The sequence below is a fragment of the Aedes albopictus genome, chromosome 2 (assembly GCF_035046485.1).
Source record: "Aedes albopictus strain Foshan chromosome 2, AalbF5, whole genome shotgun sequence".
Lineage (NCBI taxonomy): Eukaryota > Metazoa > Arthropoda > Insecta > Diptera > Culicidae > Aedes > Aedes albopictus.
The window spans coordinates 122722464-122740617 of NC_085137.1; the positions used below are offsets into that span (position 1 = coordinate 122722464).

General features: G+C 40.3%; 1 protein-coding gene across 2 annotated transcripts; it reads left to right on the forward strand.

Annotated features, from left to right (window-relative positions):
• Nucleotides 1-407: 407 nt before the first annotated feature.
• On the forward strand, nucleotides 408-17862 carry LOC109414801 (fibrous sheath CABYR-binding protein). Of its 2 annotated transcripts, XM_062850312.1 has the most exons (7): nucleotides 408-574; nucleotides 646-755; nucleotides 813-1570; nucleotides 1805-2827; nucleotides 14956-14967; nucleotides 16655-16856; nucleotides 17334-17862. In XM_062850312.1, exons 1-7 carry the CDS (start codon nucleotides 483-485, stop codon nucleotides 17405-17407), a joined length of 2271 nt encoding a protein of 756 aa, XP_062706296.1. In that variant the 5' UTR covers nucleotides 408-482; the 3' UTR covers nucleotides 17408-17862. The 2 variants fall into 2 exon arrangements, with proteins under 2 accessions (XP_062706296.1, XP_062706295.1); XM_062850311.1 differs by lacking the exons at nucleotides 14956-14967; nucleotides 16655-16856; nucleotides 17334-17862 and adding an exon at nucleotides 4923-5459.
• The last annotated feature ends 292 nt before the right edge of the window (nucleotides 17863-18154 follow it).

The following is an 18154-nucleotide window of genomic DNA, read 5'->3' on the forward strand; positions in this document are numbered from 1 at the left end:
AACTCGAACAAAAACTATGCGCGCGCCACGGTTGGGTAGTTGGCCAACTATCAAATTTTGAAAAAGACCGTTAAATCGGTGTACGATGGGAATCATCAGAGTGTTACGTCTGTTTGTCTGTGACTGAAGCTTATAGCGCTGAAAATGTTAGTTGGGGTAGTCAATTTTTGATTTTTGGCCACCTGAATCACCTTTAGTGGTGAGGTAGCATAATCGGCATTATTATGCGCCAGCAGATATGCAAACTTATCGACTCTTACGGGTTGTGAAATATTTCAAATACTTACGATTAAAATTTTTGCATTGGCGTAGCGTCGCGACGTCCACAATAAACATAACGGTTTTCATCGATCAGGCGCGGACGCAGTCATTCATTCATAAAACGAGCGAGCGCATATAAACAACTCCGTTAAACAGTGGGGAGCGGTGGAAACCAGCATTAAACACTCTCGTGTGTTTTAAAGTGAATTTGGTTCGGAAACATGTCGAAGAAAGTGTTCCAAAGGCTTCTGCGTTCTCCGGCAAAGGTTCGGCCGACGGATTTGCTATCCGACCGGGAATACCGTGATTTGTCGTAAGTAGAGTCCATCAAACTCTTTACCATTTCTTCATTCATGATTTTGTTTTCATTCATCCCGCCTGTAGAGCTACGTCATTCGAGGAATATTACCGAAGCAATTTCAACACGGAACAGCTGCGGAACTTGACAACGGCAGAAGCAAACCAGCTGGAAATGTTCTATCTTTTGCGAGAAAGTAAGTTGATGATGTTTTTCATTTACGTATCTTTTTCTCAATTGAATTTCTTTTTAGAAAAAGCCGATCGCATCAAGAAGCGTCTCCGTGATAAACCGCCACGAACTGTGGCTCCTCCGGTGATAGTACGCTACGTGCCTGGTTCTGAGCAGCCGGGGCCCGTGGTGGAAAACGCTGAGGACACCGTGGAACAAGCCGCACACGAAATTGATCTTGTGGTGGACAATATTGAGAGACAGTTGGCTGACGCGCCGCACTTGGATCATTTACCAGAGCAATCGTTGGCTCCGGTGCAACAAGAACCGATGGAAACCTCCGCTCCGGCAGAGGAAATTCAACGTGCCCTGGACAGTTTGGACGTGTCCATGACCCAGATCGATCTTTCCCAAGCTATGCCCCCGAGGGAACTGTTGCTGGAAGAGCCTCCAGTAGAGTTGCCGCCCGTTCCCCTAGGTGCCGTTGAGGCAGATCTGGACCTTGGTCCACCGGGAGACGCCGCAGCTTTTTTCGGAGTCGATCACCCAATGCCCGTTAGTGATCGTGCGATTTTAGATCGTCTGAGGCAGGAGTTCCCAACGCTTGGCCGGCCGCCCATTGCCGGTCGGTTTGAGGAGTTGGATGTTGCGCCCATGCCTATAACAGATGGCGCGGACCTAATGCCACCACCTCCAGCGACCGTAGAAGCAGGAATCAGTGCTTCAACCCCGATTGTGCCGAATCCGAATATTCGCCGGTTTTACCACACCAATCTCAGTGCAATCAAGGCGCCGGCCTTGGCGGCAGAGGAACCGCAAAGGACAGAGCAGGAACCACAGGTAAGGAAAGACCCCCAGGAATCTGAATTCCTTTTGTTTTCAAACAGTTGCGTAACTAGCGGGGTGCTGGTCAGACTCAAAATTTCTCTTGTACTCACATTGATTAATAACCCTAGACAGGACGTTGAAGTACTAGTCACTAGTCCCAAGCCATTCAATATTCTAAAAGTCTTGACTACGCCACTGTTGTCAGATACTATAAGAGAATATCGCTTTATTGTCTTCATTTCTCAGGTTGGTCCACCGGTTGGAACAGCAGATACTCCAGTAGATAACCTCGTCGAGGATGCATCGCCACCAATCATTGAAAAAGTCGCAGAAGATCGAGCGCTCCCTGAACCGATTCAAATTCCCCCTTTGGAAACAGTTCCTACGGTGGAAGCGATGCCAGTACAACAGGAAGATGTGGTCGCTCCACCTACTGTACCTGCTCCAGAACCAATTGAATCAAGCTCATCCGAAGGCCATCCGGTTCCACGTCCTCGCCGATCTCGTAAAACTATTCAAAAAGTTCCCACTTATACGGACAGTTCGATTCCCGTTACGATGAATCTCCGATCGGTATTTACGTTCGACACTAACGATGTCCCGGAAATGTACGAGCAGAGTCGAGCCTTGATTCAGTGCATTATCGATTCGCGGCCCGCCGGAGCTGTTCGACAAGGACGTCCTTCGGGTCCCGAAAGACCCTCACTTCCAAACGGCATCGAAGAGCATCCCATTATGCGTGACATTTCGGCTACCCAAGCTGAGTTGAGCTCCATCAGGGAACCAAATGTCACCAATCAGTCCAAGTTGTATCCGATTGCAGAGAGACCACAACGTGAGCAACAGGAAGAGCAGCAGCTTCCTGGCGTATCCATGTCGGTACCAATAGGAGAAACCACGCTTCCTCCGGTGATCGAACCTGTGGTACCACCGATTCCATCACTGGTCGAAGTGCCCCTCGAGCACACCAGTCAACTATTGCTGGACACCGGACTCGGCAATCAAATGCTCTTCCCGGATTCGTCCGTGAACATTTCCGTGCCGCAAATCGTCATCACAGACACCAGCACGTCGCTCGATACCGGAATCGGCGTGAACCGGGAAACTCCGGACGTGGCTGAGAGACCACCACCAGCTGAAAGATCTCGCGCGATTCAGACCGACTCGGGTGCAGTTTCAACGGAGCCCGTGCAAGTTGTTCCGGTTCGGGGGGAGCCGAATAGGAACGATGATCAGGTAGCGCAGCCTCAGGACACATCACATGATGGGGTGAGTACATACCTTTACATACATTTGGGCAGGGGTTCATCTCAAACAAGAAGCATTACTTTTTTGCACTTATCGCCTATGGGTACTTGCTTTACCTAAGAATACTCCGGTGAATCGTAGAACAACATTCACCTCGTTGTTTGCACTTTTGGTGACGAAGTTGTTTTTGCTCTAAGTGATCACTTACAATTGTAATTTTCCGTATATTCAGGACATTTTCCACGAAATTCCCATGGTCCATACAATTTTTTTTTTATATGAACGAAAGACCACGCGGAAGGGAGGGGGCGGGTTCGGAATCTCCGAAAAATGACCACGTGGTTTATGGACAGCCACTTAGAGGGCTGAATTAAAAGGCACAAAACTGTTACAGTAATCTTTGCTCTTAGGTGCGAAGCGCTTTCAGCACATAAGCAACAATAAATGGGCAAAGTCATATACCTACTGCCTGTGATCGCATAATTGTTCCATATGGATAGGAAACCTATTATATCCGGGAGCGCACAATGGTCGAAAAAATATAAAGTTCGGCCAAAACTCTTTTTATGTGTTTAATCGAAGTTATAGGTTGTCTTGATATGTTATATAGTATTTTTAGTGTTTAAAATGGGGTATTCAAAAATTGTGTAACCTCAATAATTTCAAAAACGGTAAAAATCAGTAAACCCCACATTCTTGCGGTTTTTTGTTAGCAAATCAATTTGAATTTAATTAAATGATCAGCTTTCGATCAAATCCAACCAAGTTTGTTCAAAACATGTGAAAAATGTGGGAAGATAAATTTTATTTCAGTCACAAATGGAAAAATAACGTAAAATATATGAAAAAAACATGACTTTTTTTAAATAGCTCTAATTTGAAAAACTGCAAATTTCTGCAAAATATTTAAACGTTTTTATGCAGCCCTAAGCATGATGTTTGAGATGTACTATTCGAAATTGCGGCGACACGTGACGACACGAACCGTTTTTAACTTAAAAATTACCAAAAATCCTAAGGTACAATATATGAAAATTTGAAAAGTTTTGTGACATATTAATTTTGCACCATACGTGCATTCAAACAGTCCAACAACAAGCTTTTTTATGCTGGATAGCATAAAACATATATTCCATTCTCAAAATATTATTATTTTACTTTTTTCGAATGGTTCATTTTTCAATTTTATGACCTGGGCCACTTTGGCGGTGAAAATGTCATTGAAATACAAAAGCTGGTATGCTTTTAATTAAGAATCATGAACATAGGCGCCCACTTAGGGGGGCAAGCATAGGCGCCAACTTAGGGGAGGCAAGCATGGTTTTGCCCCCCCAATATTTGACGATTTTTCGATTTTCCCTGATTTTCCTATACAAAAAATCCGAAAAACCAGACTTTGCCCCCCAATAAATTGACCAAGTTGGCGCGTCTGATCATGAAACTACAATACATTAACTGTGTTATAAGGTGAAATAAAGTTTAAAAATATCAATTTCGGTTTTTGAGAGTTTTGGCCGCCCCTTTGTATGGAGCCCGACCAATGTGGAGCGGTCGCGTCGTGTACTGAGTACACGCACCATAATAAAAAAAATGCACGCATGTGGTACACAGTGTGAGCGCGGCGCCGCTGCAGGTAATCAAAGACGCGACTGCTCGAGGGTTAAACATGGAACTGATATGCGATCATAGGCAGTATAGTTCTGTTCAGATAGCAAGGCTGTTATATTAAAGCACTTGCTTCAGCCAACTCTCTGGCGAAGTATTAGTTCAGTTGGCGAACTCAAATCAAAAAGTTGAATTCAGCAAACGCTATTTACTGAAATGTTCAAGGTTTCGGATAATAAAAAATCACCGAGGATGGTGTACCTGGCCTTGTTAGGTTTTGTTGTTTGTTTGTTTTATTAACGACCCTTTAACCAATTTTGGTCATTCGGGTCGGAGTACGAATTCAATACATACAGATAGTCTGCACAATTACAATTTACACACTATTTACTATTCGACTCTCGTCTACGCCTTCCTTTTTCGATGCCTCTTTGTACCCAGGCAAGCCATGCATCCATATCATTGCTGTCGGGCTCGGACTCATCATCTTTCCATTCGGTACTCATTTCAGAATCTGCCGTGCGCTCTCCCTGCGATTGTTTTACTCTACGAAAAAATTTTACGTTCCCATACTGCTTCTTTCTCGGCGGTGACTCCGTTGTTGGTTCGATTATTTGTACACACGAGGGGATGATTAACCTGGGCTTGTTAGGGGAATATCTGTAAATAAAAAGAAAATCGTGTTAAGTAACTGTTCCTTTGAATGTATAAAACGTGTAGAATGCGATGGATCTCTTCAGTCGAGTCAAGTACAAGACACTGAGGACGACCTTACAGTTGAGGTCGAAATACGTACACTAGCGTGCGCAGGGTTCTTCCTTAGGGGGGGGGGGGGGTGCAATATATGATCATGGTGCAAAATAGAATCATGGTGTTACACGCAATATGAATTCCCAAGAAGGGGTTTCAACATGCTGTGGTGCCAACATCGGCAAGAACTTCATATTGAGATTCTGGAGGAAGCTTCGAATGGTGATGATTTCAAGGCAATGCGAAACTTGAATATGAAATCATTATCTCGACCCTTATAAAATTTTATAAACGTATCAATTACAATAGAAAAAATCAAGAAAATTACCACTTATAAAAAAAATGTCGCTATGAAATTTCAATCTTGGACAATTAGTACTACTAGCATTAGAGAAGACTCCAAAGCTTAAGTCAGAATTCCTAGATAGAAAATATCGATCGAAATCCTTGCTGCAATCTACAGAGATTCCTCTAAGGATTCGTGCATTAATTTCTCCAGGAATTGCCCCAAAAGCTCTTCCAGGAGTTCCTCCAGAATTTCCTACAAGATGCCTTCAAGGATTTCTTCCAGTAATTCCTCCATGGATTCCTCCAGAAAATCCTAAAGGAATTTTCCCGAAACTGTTCCTGAAATTCTTCAGGGTACCCTTGACGGATCCCTCCAAGAGTTTCTCCAGGATTTTTTTCAGGATATTTTTTTTCAGAAATTCCTCCAGTATTTTCTCCAGGAAGCTTCATATATTTCTCCAGAAATTCCTCAAATAATTCCTCCAGGAATATCTCCAGTAAACACTCCAAGAATTCCTCCTGTGATACCTCCTAAAATTTCTTCCTGGATTTTTTTAGGAATGTCTGCCAGAATTCCTCTTATATATCCTACAGGGATTCCTCTAGGAAATACTTCACGGATTCCTCCAAAAAATACCAAAGGAATTTCTCACGGAACTCTTCAAGGAATTCCTCGAGAAATTCCACAAGAATTTCTGCCAGAATTCTCCGGGAAATTCTTCCGGAATCCTTCCAGGAATTCCTCGAAGAATTCCGCCAGAAATTCCATCAGGGAATCCTCCACGGATTCCTCCAGGAAATTTTCTAGGTTTTTTTAGGAATTTCTCCAGGGACTCATTAATGAATTTCTTCAGAAATTCCTCAAAAAAATCCTCTAGAAATTCATTCAGGAATTCTTTTTGAAATTCTTTTAGAAGTTCCTTCAGAGATCGCACCAGTAATTTCTTCAGGAAGTCTAATATATTTCTTCAGAAATTCCTCAAACAATTCCTCTAGGAATTCCTCCAGTGAATACTCCAAGAATTCCTCCAGAGATTCCTCCTAAAATTTCTTCTAGAAAAAATCTTTTAGGAATGTCTGCCAGAATTCCTTTAATATTTTCTCCAGGTATTGCTGTAGAAATTCTCCACGGATTCCTCCAGAAAATCCTACAGGAATTTCTCACGGAACTCTTCCAGGAATTCCTCAAAGAATTCGGCGAGAAATTCCTCCAGGGAATCCTCAACACATCCCTCAAGGAATTTCTTCAGAAATTCCTCGAGGTGTTCCTTCTGACATCCCTCCAGAAATTCCTCCAAGATGCCTCCAGAGATTTCTTCCAGGAATTACTCCACGGATTCCTTCAGAAAACCATAATGGAACTTCTCCCAGGACACTTCCCGGCATTCCTCCAGAAATTTCTCTAGGAATTTCTTTAGAAATTCTTCAAAAAATTCCTCCAGAAATTCCTTCAGAAATTCCTCTATGAGTTCCTTCAGACATGCCTTCAGTAATTTCTCCAGGTAGCCTCATATATTTTTTCAGAAATTCCTCAAATGATTCCTCCAGGAATTTCACGAGTGAATACTCCAAAAAATTCTCCAGAGATTCCTCCTGAAATTTCTTCTAGAAAAAATCTTTTAGAATTTCTGTCAGAGTTCTCCGGGAATGTCTCCCAGAGCTCTTCCAAAAAATCCTCGAGGAATTCTGAGAGGATTTTTTCCAGGGAATTGTCCGCGGATTCGTCCAGGAATGGAATTTTCCAGAAATTTCTTCAGGAATTCCTGCAAGGATTCATTAATGAATTTCTTCAGAAATTTATCAAAAAAAAACCTCCAGAAATTCCTCTAGGAATCGCTTTAGAAATTCCTCGAGGAGTTTTTTCAGACATTCTCTCAGAAATTTCTCCAGGAAGCCTCATATATTTCTTCAGAAATTTTTCAAATAATACCTTCAATAATTCCTCCAGAGTTTCCTCCTGAATTTTCTTGTGGGAAAAAATCTTAAAAAAAAACTTTTGTCTGCCAGAATTCCTCCAATAGTTCCTCAAGGAATTCCTCTAGCAATTGCTCCACCTGAAAACCCTAAAGGAATTTCTCACGGAATTCTTCCAGAAATTCCTCAAGATTTCCTCCAACGATCCCTCAAGGAATTTCTTCACCAATTCTTTCAGGGATTCATCCATGAATTTCTTCTGAATTTCCTCAGAAATTCTTCCAGAATTACCTCCAGGAACTCTTTGAGAAATTTCCCGAGGAAGAACTGCAGAAATTCCTTCAGAAACTCCTGCAGGGGTTCTACTAGGGATTCTTTCAGAAAATCCTCCAAGAATTTCTGCCAGAATTTCGCGGGAATGTCTTTCGGATCGCTTTCAAGAATTCCTCGAGAAATTCCGTGAATAATTTGTCCAGGGAATCCTCCACGAATTCCTTAAGGAATTTCTCCACGATTTTTTCCAGAAATTTCTCCAGAGAATCCTCGAGGGATTCATTAATGAATTTCCTCAGAAATTCCTCAAAAAAATCCCCACGGTGTTCCTTTAGAAGTTCCTCGAGGAGTTCCTACTGACATTCCTCTAGGAATTCCTCATCGGATTCCTCCAGAAAATACTAGAGGAATTTCTCCCGGAACTCTTCCAGAAGTTCCTCGAAAAATTCCTCCTGGGAACCCTACACGTAATCCTCCAGAAATTTTCCCAGGTTTTTTCTCCAGAAATTTGTTCAGGAATTCCTCCAGGGATTCAATAATATTTTTTTTCAGAAATTCCCCAAAAAATTCTTCCAGAAATTCCTTTAGAAATTCATCTAGGAGTTCCTTCATACATTCCTCCAGTAATTTCTCCAGAGCCTCATATATTTATCCAGAAATTCCACAAATGATACCTCCAGGAATTTTTCGAGTGAATACTCCAAAAAATTTTCCAGAGATTCCTCCTGAAATTGCTTCTAGAAATAACACAGCGTAACAAAAATTTACTTTTGGTTTGTCTCAAGAGCAAACTAATGTGTCTCTGACAGATTTTGGGCCGCTGAATCCGAATCCGGGCTCAGATTTGCTTCAACACGTCACAATTTTGAGCTACACCTCAATTTATAGGGCAAAATCTGCGATTTTGGGCTTTTTTGACTGCAAGCCATTAAGCATGCAGATATTTTTATTAAGCAATCAAAAGGTTAATTGGTCAATTAACATCTAAATTAACGACTCATGCTAAATATTTCGCTTTACCAAATCGAATTTGATAGTTTTAAGCGATTTATGATAGGTACGATATTTCCCATACAAGTCATCCTCCAAAAGTAGCATGCAAGTTTTCATACTAACATAAAATGCTTAAATTTATCAAATTTGATTAGGTAAAACGAAATATTTTGCATGAGTCGTGAATTTAGATGTTAATTGACCAATTAATCTTTTGATTGCTTGAAAAAAATATTTCCATGCTTAATGGTTTGCAGTCAAAAAAATGTTGCGCTGTGTAATCTTTTAGAATTTCTGCCAGAATTCCCCGGAAATGTCTCCCGGAACTCTTCCAAAATTTCCTCGAGGAATTCCGCGAGGTATTTTTCAAGGGAATTCTCCATGGATTCGACCAGGATTTTTTCCAGGAATTTCTTCAGGAATTTCACCAGAAATTTCTGAAAAAAAATCCTCCAGAAATTCCGCTAGGAATTGCTTCAAAAATTCCTCGAGGAGTTTCTTCAGACATTCCTCCAGGAAGCCACATGTATTTCCCCAGAAATTTCTCCAGGATGTCTCATATTCCAGAAAATTCTCAAATAATACCTCCAAGAATTCCTCCAGGGATTCCTCTAGGAATTGCTTCACGCATTCCATCAGAAAATCCTAAAGGAATTTCCCACGGAACTCTTCCGAAATTTCCTCCAAGGATTCCTCCAGGATTTCTTCAGCAATTCTTTCAGGGATTCATCCATGAATTTCCTGAAATTCCTCAAACATTCTTCCAGAAATACCTCCAGGAATTCTTTCAGAAACTTCTCGAGGAAGAATTCCAGAAATTCCTCCAGGAATTCTTTCAGGGATTCTTCCAGAAAATCCTCTAGAATTTCTGCCAGAATTCCCCGGGAATGTCTTTCGGAACTCTTCCAAGAATTCCTCGAGAAATTCCGTGAATTATTTGTCCTCCACGGAATCCCTAAAAAATTTCTCCACGATTTTTTCCAGAAATTTCTCCAGACAATTCTCCAGAGGTTCATAAATAAATTTCCTTAAAAATTCCTCAAAAAATTCCTTATGGTATTCCTTCAGAAATTCCTCGAGGAGTTCCTACAGACATTCCTCCAGAAATTCCTCCAAGATGCCTCCAGGAGTTTCTCCACGGATTCCTCTAGAAAATCCAAAAAGAATTTTTCCCGGAACTCTTCCAGGAATTGCTCGAGAAATTCCTACATGAAATCCTACACGTAATCCTCCAGGAATTTCTCCAGGTTTTTTCTCCAGAAATTTCTTCAGGAATTCCTCCAGGGATTCAATAATAAATTTCTTCTAAAATTCCTCTAAAAAACCCCTCACGAACGTTGGATTACAAGTTTCGAGTGGATGATGGTTGACTTTTGGAATTTTCGGCTCTCAGTCTAATAGTAGGGGAAATATTCTGTACCGACCGGCTGATAGCAGGTAGTATCCGTACATCAGCTAGGGAATCCTCAAACCAAACCAGAACGAATGGCCCATAGTGTACCAGACGGCGTGAGCCTTTACAACCCGACTGTTTGAACGTTTGCAAAATTTGTGTGACTTGTTGATTTGTGTATCGAGCCCTGAAGATGGTCCAATAGCCGGACCGGAACGTTGGCGATGATAGAAGAGTAATCAACGCAATTTGTTAGACTGAGAGCCGAAAATTCCAAAAGTCATCCTCCAGAACTTCCTCCAGGAATTCCTCCAGAAACTCATCGAGGAGTTCCTTTAGACATTATCCAGATTGTTTTCCTGGAAGTCTCATATATTTCTTCAGAAATTCCTCAAATAATTCCTCCAGATATTGCTTCAGTAAATACTCCAAAAATTCCTCCAGACACCCCTCCTGAAATTACTTCTACGAAAAATCTTTAAGGAATCCAGAATTCCTCCAATATTTTTTCCAGGGATTCTTCCAGAAAATTCTAAGGAATTTCTCAGGAAACTCTTCCAGAATTGCCCGAGAAATTCCTCCAAGGATTCCTCCATGGATTCTTCAGTAAATTCTCAAAGAATTTCTTCAGGCATTCCTCCAGGGATTCATCCAATAACTTCTTCTGAATTTTCTCAAAAATTACTACAGATATTCCTGCAGGAATTCTTTCAGAATTTTTTAAAGGAAGAACGTCTGAAATTCCTCCAGGAATTCTTTCAGGGATTCCTCCAGAAAATCCTCTAGAAATTTCTGCTTGATTAGTGCATGATATCAGCATAGTGCGTAGATACCTAGATGATTCTGTGAACGCTTTGAAGAAGGTGCACGATGTTTGTGGTTTGTATTAGTTGTCGCCGTTATTCAGCGATACTCGACATTTAGCCATACAAGGTGCACGAATTGCAAAAATGGTGCTTGGAATTCGATGCGGTGCCGAAGTCACCATGGTTCACATACAAAGAATACAGTTTTGGAATACGAAATACCAAGAGGCACTCAAAATCGAATGAACATTCAGATAAACGGGAATTATCCCTTAGGTCGAATTCACTTAAACACTGCTGTTCTTTCTTTTTAAGGAGAAACTGGAAGCATTTCCTCACTTTTTGGTTTTTGATTTTTTATTAAATAACGAAGCAATATTTTCAAAATCGGTTTTCGTACACATGTAGAGTATGGATCAGGGTATCTTCTGTTTTTTTTTGTTGTGGAAAATATTTTTCGTTTTTGCAGAAACCATTTTTGAACAAAATTTCACAAAAAAATGGTTTCTGTAAAAATGGAAAACATTTTTCACCACAAAAAAATTCAGAAGATTCCTTGATCCATACTCTACATGTGCACGAAAACCGATTTTGAAAATATTGCTTCGTTATTTAATAAAAAATCAAAAACCGAAAAAATGAGAAAATGCTTCCAGTTTCGCCTTAAGTTATTATTGCATCCAATTCACTGAAAATTCATTTTTTTACTTATATCTAGTTCACATTTAAAAGTTCAACGGAAATTAATTCATTTACAATTATTAACAAAACAAAACAGATACAATCCAATTCAAATTCACTTGTAGGGTAATCAAAATTTGAACCAAATTGCGGCTTTCTGAAGCAGTGCAAATTTTAAGTGATTTTTTCTCCCACATGGAAATAATTTACTACGGCAAAACCGTATGTACATGAAAGCCACGGGTATAAGCTTTCTGTTAAATGGTAAAAAGTTAGTATTTGCACCAAATTTCATTGAAATATTCGATTTTTCATCAACAATGATTTTAATCTTAATTTGAACCATCGTAATCATAATTTGAACCAATTTTAATCTTATGTCGTTTTCGTTTTTGATTCAGTTCCAACCTGGGTTGGAACTGGATCAGATCACAGTTTCAACCCCAACCCGACTTCGGTTTCGCTTGTACTAAAGTTTGTTTGACGTTGTTTGTTTACACATTTTCCGCCGATCCAGTTCCAACCCAGGTTCAAAAACGAATTCGACATTAATTTGAACTACTGGCGGCAGCAGCTCGAGCAACTCACAAAACAGCCAATTCCATGCTAAACAATTAAAAATCACATGAATCTGCTAATTCTCATACCTATTTTTCATTAGGCAGTGGAATCTCAACTCAGAATGTTCGAAATTCTTTAGGAATTTGGAAACTAAATTTGGATTTTTTCATCCCCCAAGAGTAAACAAAGCAACCACTAGCGCAATCTACAGGCCAACACTAGAAGCTCACCCCCGTTTACTAGTTCAAATTTAGATTACAAATGGTTCAACTTAAGATAACATTATCCAAGTAAGAATCGCTTAAATTTGATAATTTTATGACAAATAATGCGGAATATTATTCGGTTGGTCGATTCTACGATAAATAAGCTTTCATTTGACGTATTCACTTATTGCGTGTGATGCAATGCATGAGTTGTATGGGTGCACCGAAAATGGGCTTTCTCTGGGGGGGGAAATATGTGAAATCACAATGATTTTCCAATTGCTTATTTTCGATGGCAAAAACACTTTTTTCAATGCTTTTAAAGCTTATGTTATCAGATTATATTATGGAAAACTGTTTAACATCTTTTTCAGGACAATATTCGCCCAAGAAGTACGTCATTTCAATGAATTTTAAAATAGTTCAAATTAAGTTTACATTTTGACTAGTTCAAATTTTGATTTCTTACCCTAGATAAAATCTTCGTTAATTTTGCGCCATTGCGACCATTGCTAGATGGGTTGTAAGATGGACTTTTGAACACTTTTATTCCTTGTCGCTCAAGAAACGACACGAATACCGGAGGACCGCCGGCAGTAATTACCATGTCAGGTATCCCAAAGTAGGAAAAAATTTAGGTGAACCTTCTAATAACTCTTGAAGCGTCTGTGCCGTTTTTCATCCATTCAATCTCCCGCCATTTAGAATGACTATCCACTATGAGAAGAAATATTTTATGCTCGAAATGATAAAAATCTGCGTGTAATCTGCTATGGGGCTGTCCATTTATAACGTAAGGCAATTTTTCTGAAATTTCGACACACCCTCCCCTCCTTGTAAGATTTTTTGTATGAAACTCCAAATATTTTTTGTATGCCGCGTAAGATTTTCCAAACCCCCCTCTCCCCCCAAAAATTCTTACATAATTAATGGACAGCCCCTATATGGTCTTGTCGTTGGAATCCACTCTGTGATTGAGCTAGGCTTTGGTACGATAGACATCTTTGTACAAGTGTCATAAATAATTTCTCACAAATTCGTCTATATCTTTGTTCTTCCCTGGCCAGTAAACGGTACGTCTCGCATTTTTAACATTACCGGATTGGTTTATAGTGAAACAATTCACATTTTCGATAATTTTGAAGTAAATTCTTAATTGTTAAGCGTATTTTCAACGTAAGTCATCAGAATGTATTGATCCAATAATCGAAATTGAAAACCATCTACATGTTTGAGCTCTCTGGAACAAGACATACATCGCCGTGCATGTCCAAATACATGTCCAAATTATATTTTTTACCCTACGAGGCTAGAGGCTGATCCAGTAGGAAACGCCAACAATTAGGCAATGCTAACGCATTCTGAAATGTTTCACTTCGTATAAAAAGCGGAGCAATCTAACCAATCTAACCGACGCCGACGCCGCATCACATCGACCACGTGAACACAAAATCCGAGGCGTCTGCGTGCGTTGCGTAGTGTCAATTACAGAAAAATTCTAAACGATCCGGAAGTACTCTTTGTAATTATTTGCCATAATTAGTGTAACAAGGACGCAAAAATGTCCCGTCTTCGAAGAACTAGCATCCGCACGCGACAGAGCGTTAATCGTAGCCTCGATTCTACTGGAATACGCGATTCTCCATCCCTCGTTGACGGCCGCAGCGATTCCTCTTGGGCACCACCACCCGTCGTTGCACAAAACTTGGCCCGTTTGAACGATTCTCCCATGGTGCCGGTCAATAGAGCGTCACCCGGCTGCCAAGAATCAAACCCGTCTGCTTCCCATTTCAAGTCTTTTATCGGGGATTTTTTTAATGGCGCTGCAGGGAAGCAAGGAAACATGAAGGTACCAAGCCCCGCTAGCTTGTCGGCTGCAAAATTCCAATACAAAATGGTACAAGCCGCACCGGATCGCTCATCACCACTTGGAAAGCGCTCCCACAATGACAGCGTTGAAGTTGGCGAGAACGAGCTGCTGGTTGTGGAAGACGAAGAAGATGGCATTCCTCTGCCTCCTCCCCAGCTGCCGGAGGACGCCAGAAGGACATCCATCGATGCGGACGAGTACGATCTCGCCAAATCTCCGTTCCGTACCCAAACCAATCCCATTCCGTCACCATCGCCTCGTGCACCGAAGGTCTCACGGGTCTCGTCATCACCCGAACCGCCACGAATCGAAGCCATCCACGTGATCGATTCCGACGAAATGCCACCGCCCAGAATGGAGGACGATCTGAAGGACTTTCGCTTCGACGATACCCAATTGATGCCAACGGCAGCTGGCCTGGCGGGATCGAAAAAATCCTTCACTCAAGACATCGTCACCGGGTTCCTGAACACGCAGTCGGATTTTTTCGAAACCCAACAGATGGGTAAAACCGTGGATCAGGATTGTTTGTTCCCACTGCGGAAGGAACCGAACAGGAAGTCGGTGGGAACGATGACCGATCCGGTGCGGGAAGAAGTCCAAATACGGCAACCGTTAACCGATAGAATTATTCGCCAGCGGGAATCCCTCCGCGCCATGGTCAACAGTCTGAATCGGGCCAACACGGCCATTGTTAGGTTTATGGGCCAGATTGAGAAAGTCTGCAGCAGAACTTCCAAACCGTCGACCTCTTCTTCAATGATGAGAAATGGACACTAATGGCTCTTCATTTTTCTTTTTTATTCCAGATGCTAATTTCGGTAAGTAGAAACATAAATGTATGAATCAGCTCATCTAATCCACTTGATGACAAATTGTATTGATAATACCATCAGGGTACCAGATTCCGCTCATCTAAGGCCAGTTTCGCAGAAAAACATCATCTGTTGAATGACTGTTAAGCCAATTTGTAATGTTTTTCCATTTTATGTTAGTTCAATCTTAGTGCAATCAGATATAAATCAAGACTTATGTAAAACTTTTCATAAAAGTATGATTTTATTACATTTGGTGTGAGACCAAAGTGGTCCTAATTCCGCTCACGAACAAATTTATGCTATCTTTTAAATAAACTTTTGCGGAAAAGTGCATTATTTTTGCAACTCTATGTTTTTACAATTATTTTTTCCTGTTCCGTAGGAGTGTATAATAGGGATTAAACAAACTGTGTACTAAAATCGGCAGATTTTACGATTTTGACGTATTTTTTTGCGTGAGCGGTTATTGGAACACATAAAATTAGCTACAGCTTTTTTGGGCCCAATAGCCGCTCAAAAAAATTCATTGTTTTGTTTTTAAAATTTATGTTATCCGGTAAATATTGCATAAAATGGCTTTGCTCTCGTCTAATTTATATTGTCCAAGAATATCAGCACCGAAAAGAGTGTATTTATGCGTGTAAACTTGATTTTTGCAACAGTGAGCGGCTATTGGGTCATGAGCGGCTACTGGTACACTGACGGTACTTAAATTGCTCAAGAATGCAATGTAACTTTGTGGGTTTACCTGATTCAATTTCACATGATCATTTCAATTAACCCTCTAATACCCAACCCCGCCTTTAGACGGGGTATAGTTTGAGCATTTTTGTAATTTTTGTTTCGTAGAAAATCAAATTTTTTATATTTTTGATCGATGTTTAGGACTGTTTTGTATATCTCAAAATAGTTTTTAGTGTATTTTAAAACGTATTTATATTTTTTTAAAATCATTGAAAAATTGATGTTTTAGTCACCTTTGGGAATGTTCAAAAATTACGTCCAACATTTGGGGGAGGGGGGGGGGTCTAGAAAAGTGTGACAGTACGTGTATTGGGTATAGGAAAATTTCGTGACAGAGGGGGGAGGGGGGGGGGTCTAGTAATCCTGTAAAACGATGGACGTAATATTTGAATCTTCCCTTCTAGAAGTCATTGTTTATTTTGTATTGAATCGCTACAATTAACATATTTTAATTTTTTCCCAAATCATTCTATCCTAGTTTTATAGTTTAAGGGGATCGAATACACTCTAAAATTATTTTCCTTAAAATTACACGGAAAATGAAAAAAATGTAAAATAAAAATATTTCAACAATAATCATAAAATCTCAAAATGTTTTCATCTCAAAAAATCCGTATCCCAAATAGGCTTCCAGGAAAAATATAAAAATGTGGGGATGTTCAAAAATAAAAATTAGAAAAATCAAAAACTGAAATTCGCGAAATCGAGAATTAAAAAGAATCATCTTCCAAAACATGTTTAAATCGATTTTAGATGACGAAAAATGGTATTTAGATCAAAATCAAAAATTTGGGTATTAGAGGGTTAAGCCCGTATAATATTGAAAGCGAGAAATCTTAACGTTACTCACGCTTTCCAAAACATATTGGTTGCATTGCATTCTGAGAAACTGTTGACGAGAAATTTGTTCATTCTTAGAATTATTTACCGTTTTGATATCCACCAGATGCTGAAACTTTATTTGGCGCAACAGCGTGAAATTGCGAAAACCAAACGAAATGCGATCACAACCGATAGGCTTGCGCAAATTACCGACACCGGCAGGATGGCCAGTGCCAGGCGCTTCAAGCAGTTGCTGACCCTAAAGGAGTGGGGCTTCATCGAGTTGGAGACTGGGGCCACATCACAATTGAAGAAAATCTCATTGCGTAAGTTTGTTGATTGAATAATTTTAGTTATTTTAAGACATTGACGATGCACACGTGAAGTGTGATTGAATACCCATGTTATGTCCCTAGCGGTATGTTCAGAACAACGTATTCTATTACTATAAGAGTAGGTAAAACTGATGAACAGTTTTGATCGAATATTTATTTAAAATCTTTCAAATACATAAGTGTGTGGTATGTGTCTGACAATGAGTATTTCTCAGTGTGTTTAGAGTCTTGCCCCTCAACATGTCAATAGACAATGGATAACGCACGCACATTTCCCACCAGGGGTAAAGCTGCTGGCGAGATCATAGCAGGCCACGACTCTTCCTCTTTCTTCGGTCAGCGTTCGACCACGCCGGACGTACTGCAGTGTGTTGGGTCGCTGCGCTGGGCGATTCTCGCCGAGAGCCATCAGCCGAATTCCCACAATAAGAAATATATCTATACCTATACCACATAACATGATTCTAGTTTGCAAAACGCTGAACTTTGACACTTTGACTTCTACTTCACGGAAAGCGAGATGGAAAGGGCGAATTTGGTGAGTGCACTCACCATGGCTGGTTCGCAGGAACCTATTACACAACGAGCGAATTGGATCATCAATTGTATCGCTATCCGATTGCGGCACGGTAAACTACATGAGATGAAGTTTTCGAAAAAATCCGATAAAGGAGCATCCATTTAGTACGTCACGCAAATTTTGAAAATTTTTGACCCCCTCCCCCCCTTCGTACGGGTTTTTCGTATACCATCAGGGTACCAGATTCCGCTCATCTAAGGCCAGTTTCGCAGAAATACATTATCTGTTGAATGACTGTTAAGCTAATTTGTAATGTTTTTCTATTTTATGTTAGTTCAATCTAAGTACAATCAGATACAAATCAAGACTTATGTAAAACTTTTCATAAAAGTATGATTTTATTACATTTGGTGTGAGACCAAAGTGGTCCTAATACTCCTAATTCCGCTCACGAACAATTTTTTGCCATCTTTTAAATAGACTTTTGCGGAAAAGTGCATTATTTTTGCATCTCTATGTTTTAACAATTATTTTTTCCTGTTCCATAGGAGTGTATAATAGGGGTTAAACACACTGTGTACTAAAATCGGCAGATTTTACGATTTTGACGTATTGCGTGAGCGGTTATTGGAACACATAAAATTAGCTGCAGCTTTTTTGGCCCAATAGCCGCTCAAAATATTTCATTCCCTGGGCTTGGATTATATCTTCCAGGAAGCTTCGATTTCAGGCATGTGGTCGATGTGTTTGCAGTAATGATTGGAATAGC

Coding starts and splice junctions, on each gene's coding strand:
- LOC109414801 (XM_062850312.1), top strand. CDS start 483: ATGTCGAAGAAAGTGTTCCAAAGGCTTCTGCGTTCTCCGGCAAAGGTT. Junction 756..812: donor GTTCTATCTTTTGCGAGAAA/GTAAGTTGATGA, acceptor ATTTCTTTTTAG/AAAAAGCCGATCGCATCAAG. Junction 1,571..1,804: donor GGACAGAGCAGGAACCACAG/GTAAGGAAAGAC, acceptor TTCATTTCTCAG/GTTGGTCCACCGGTTGGAAC.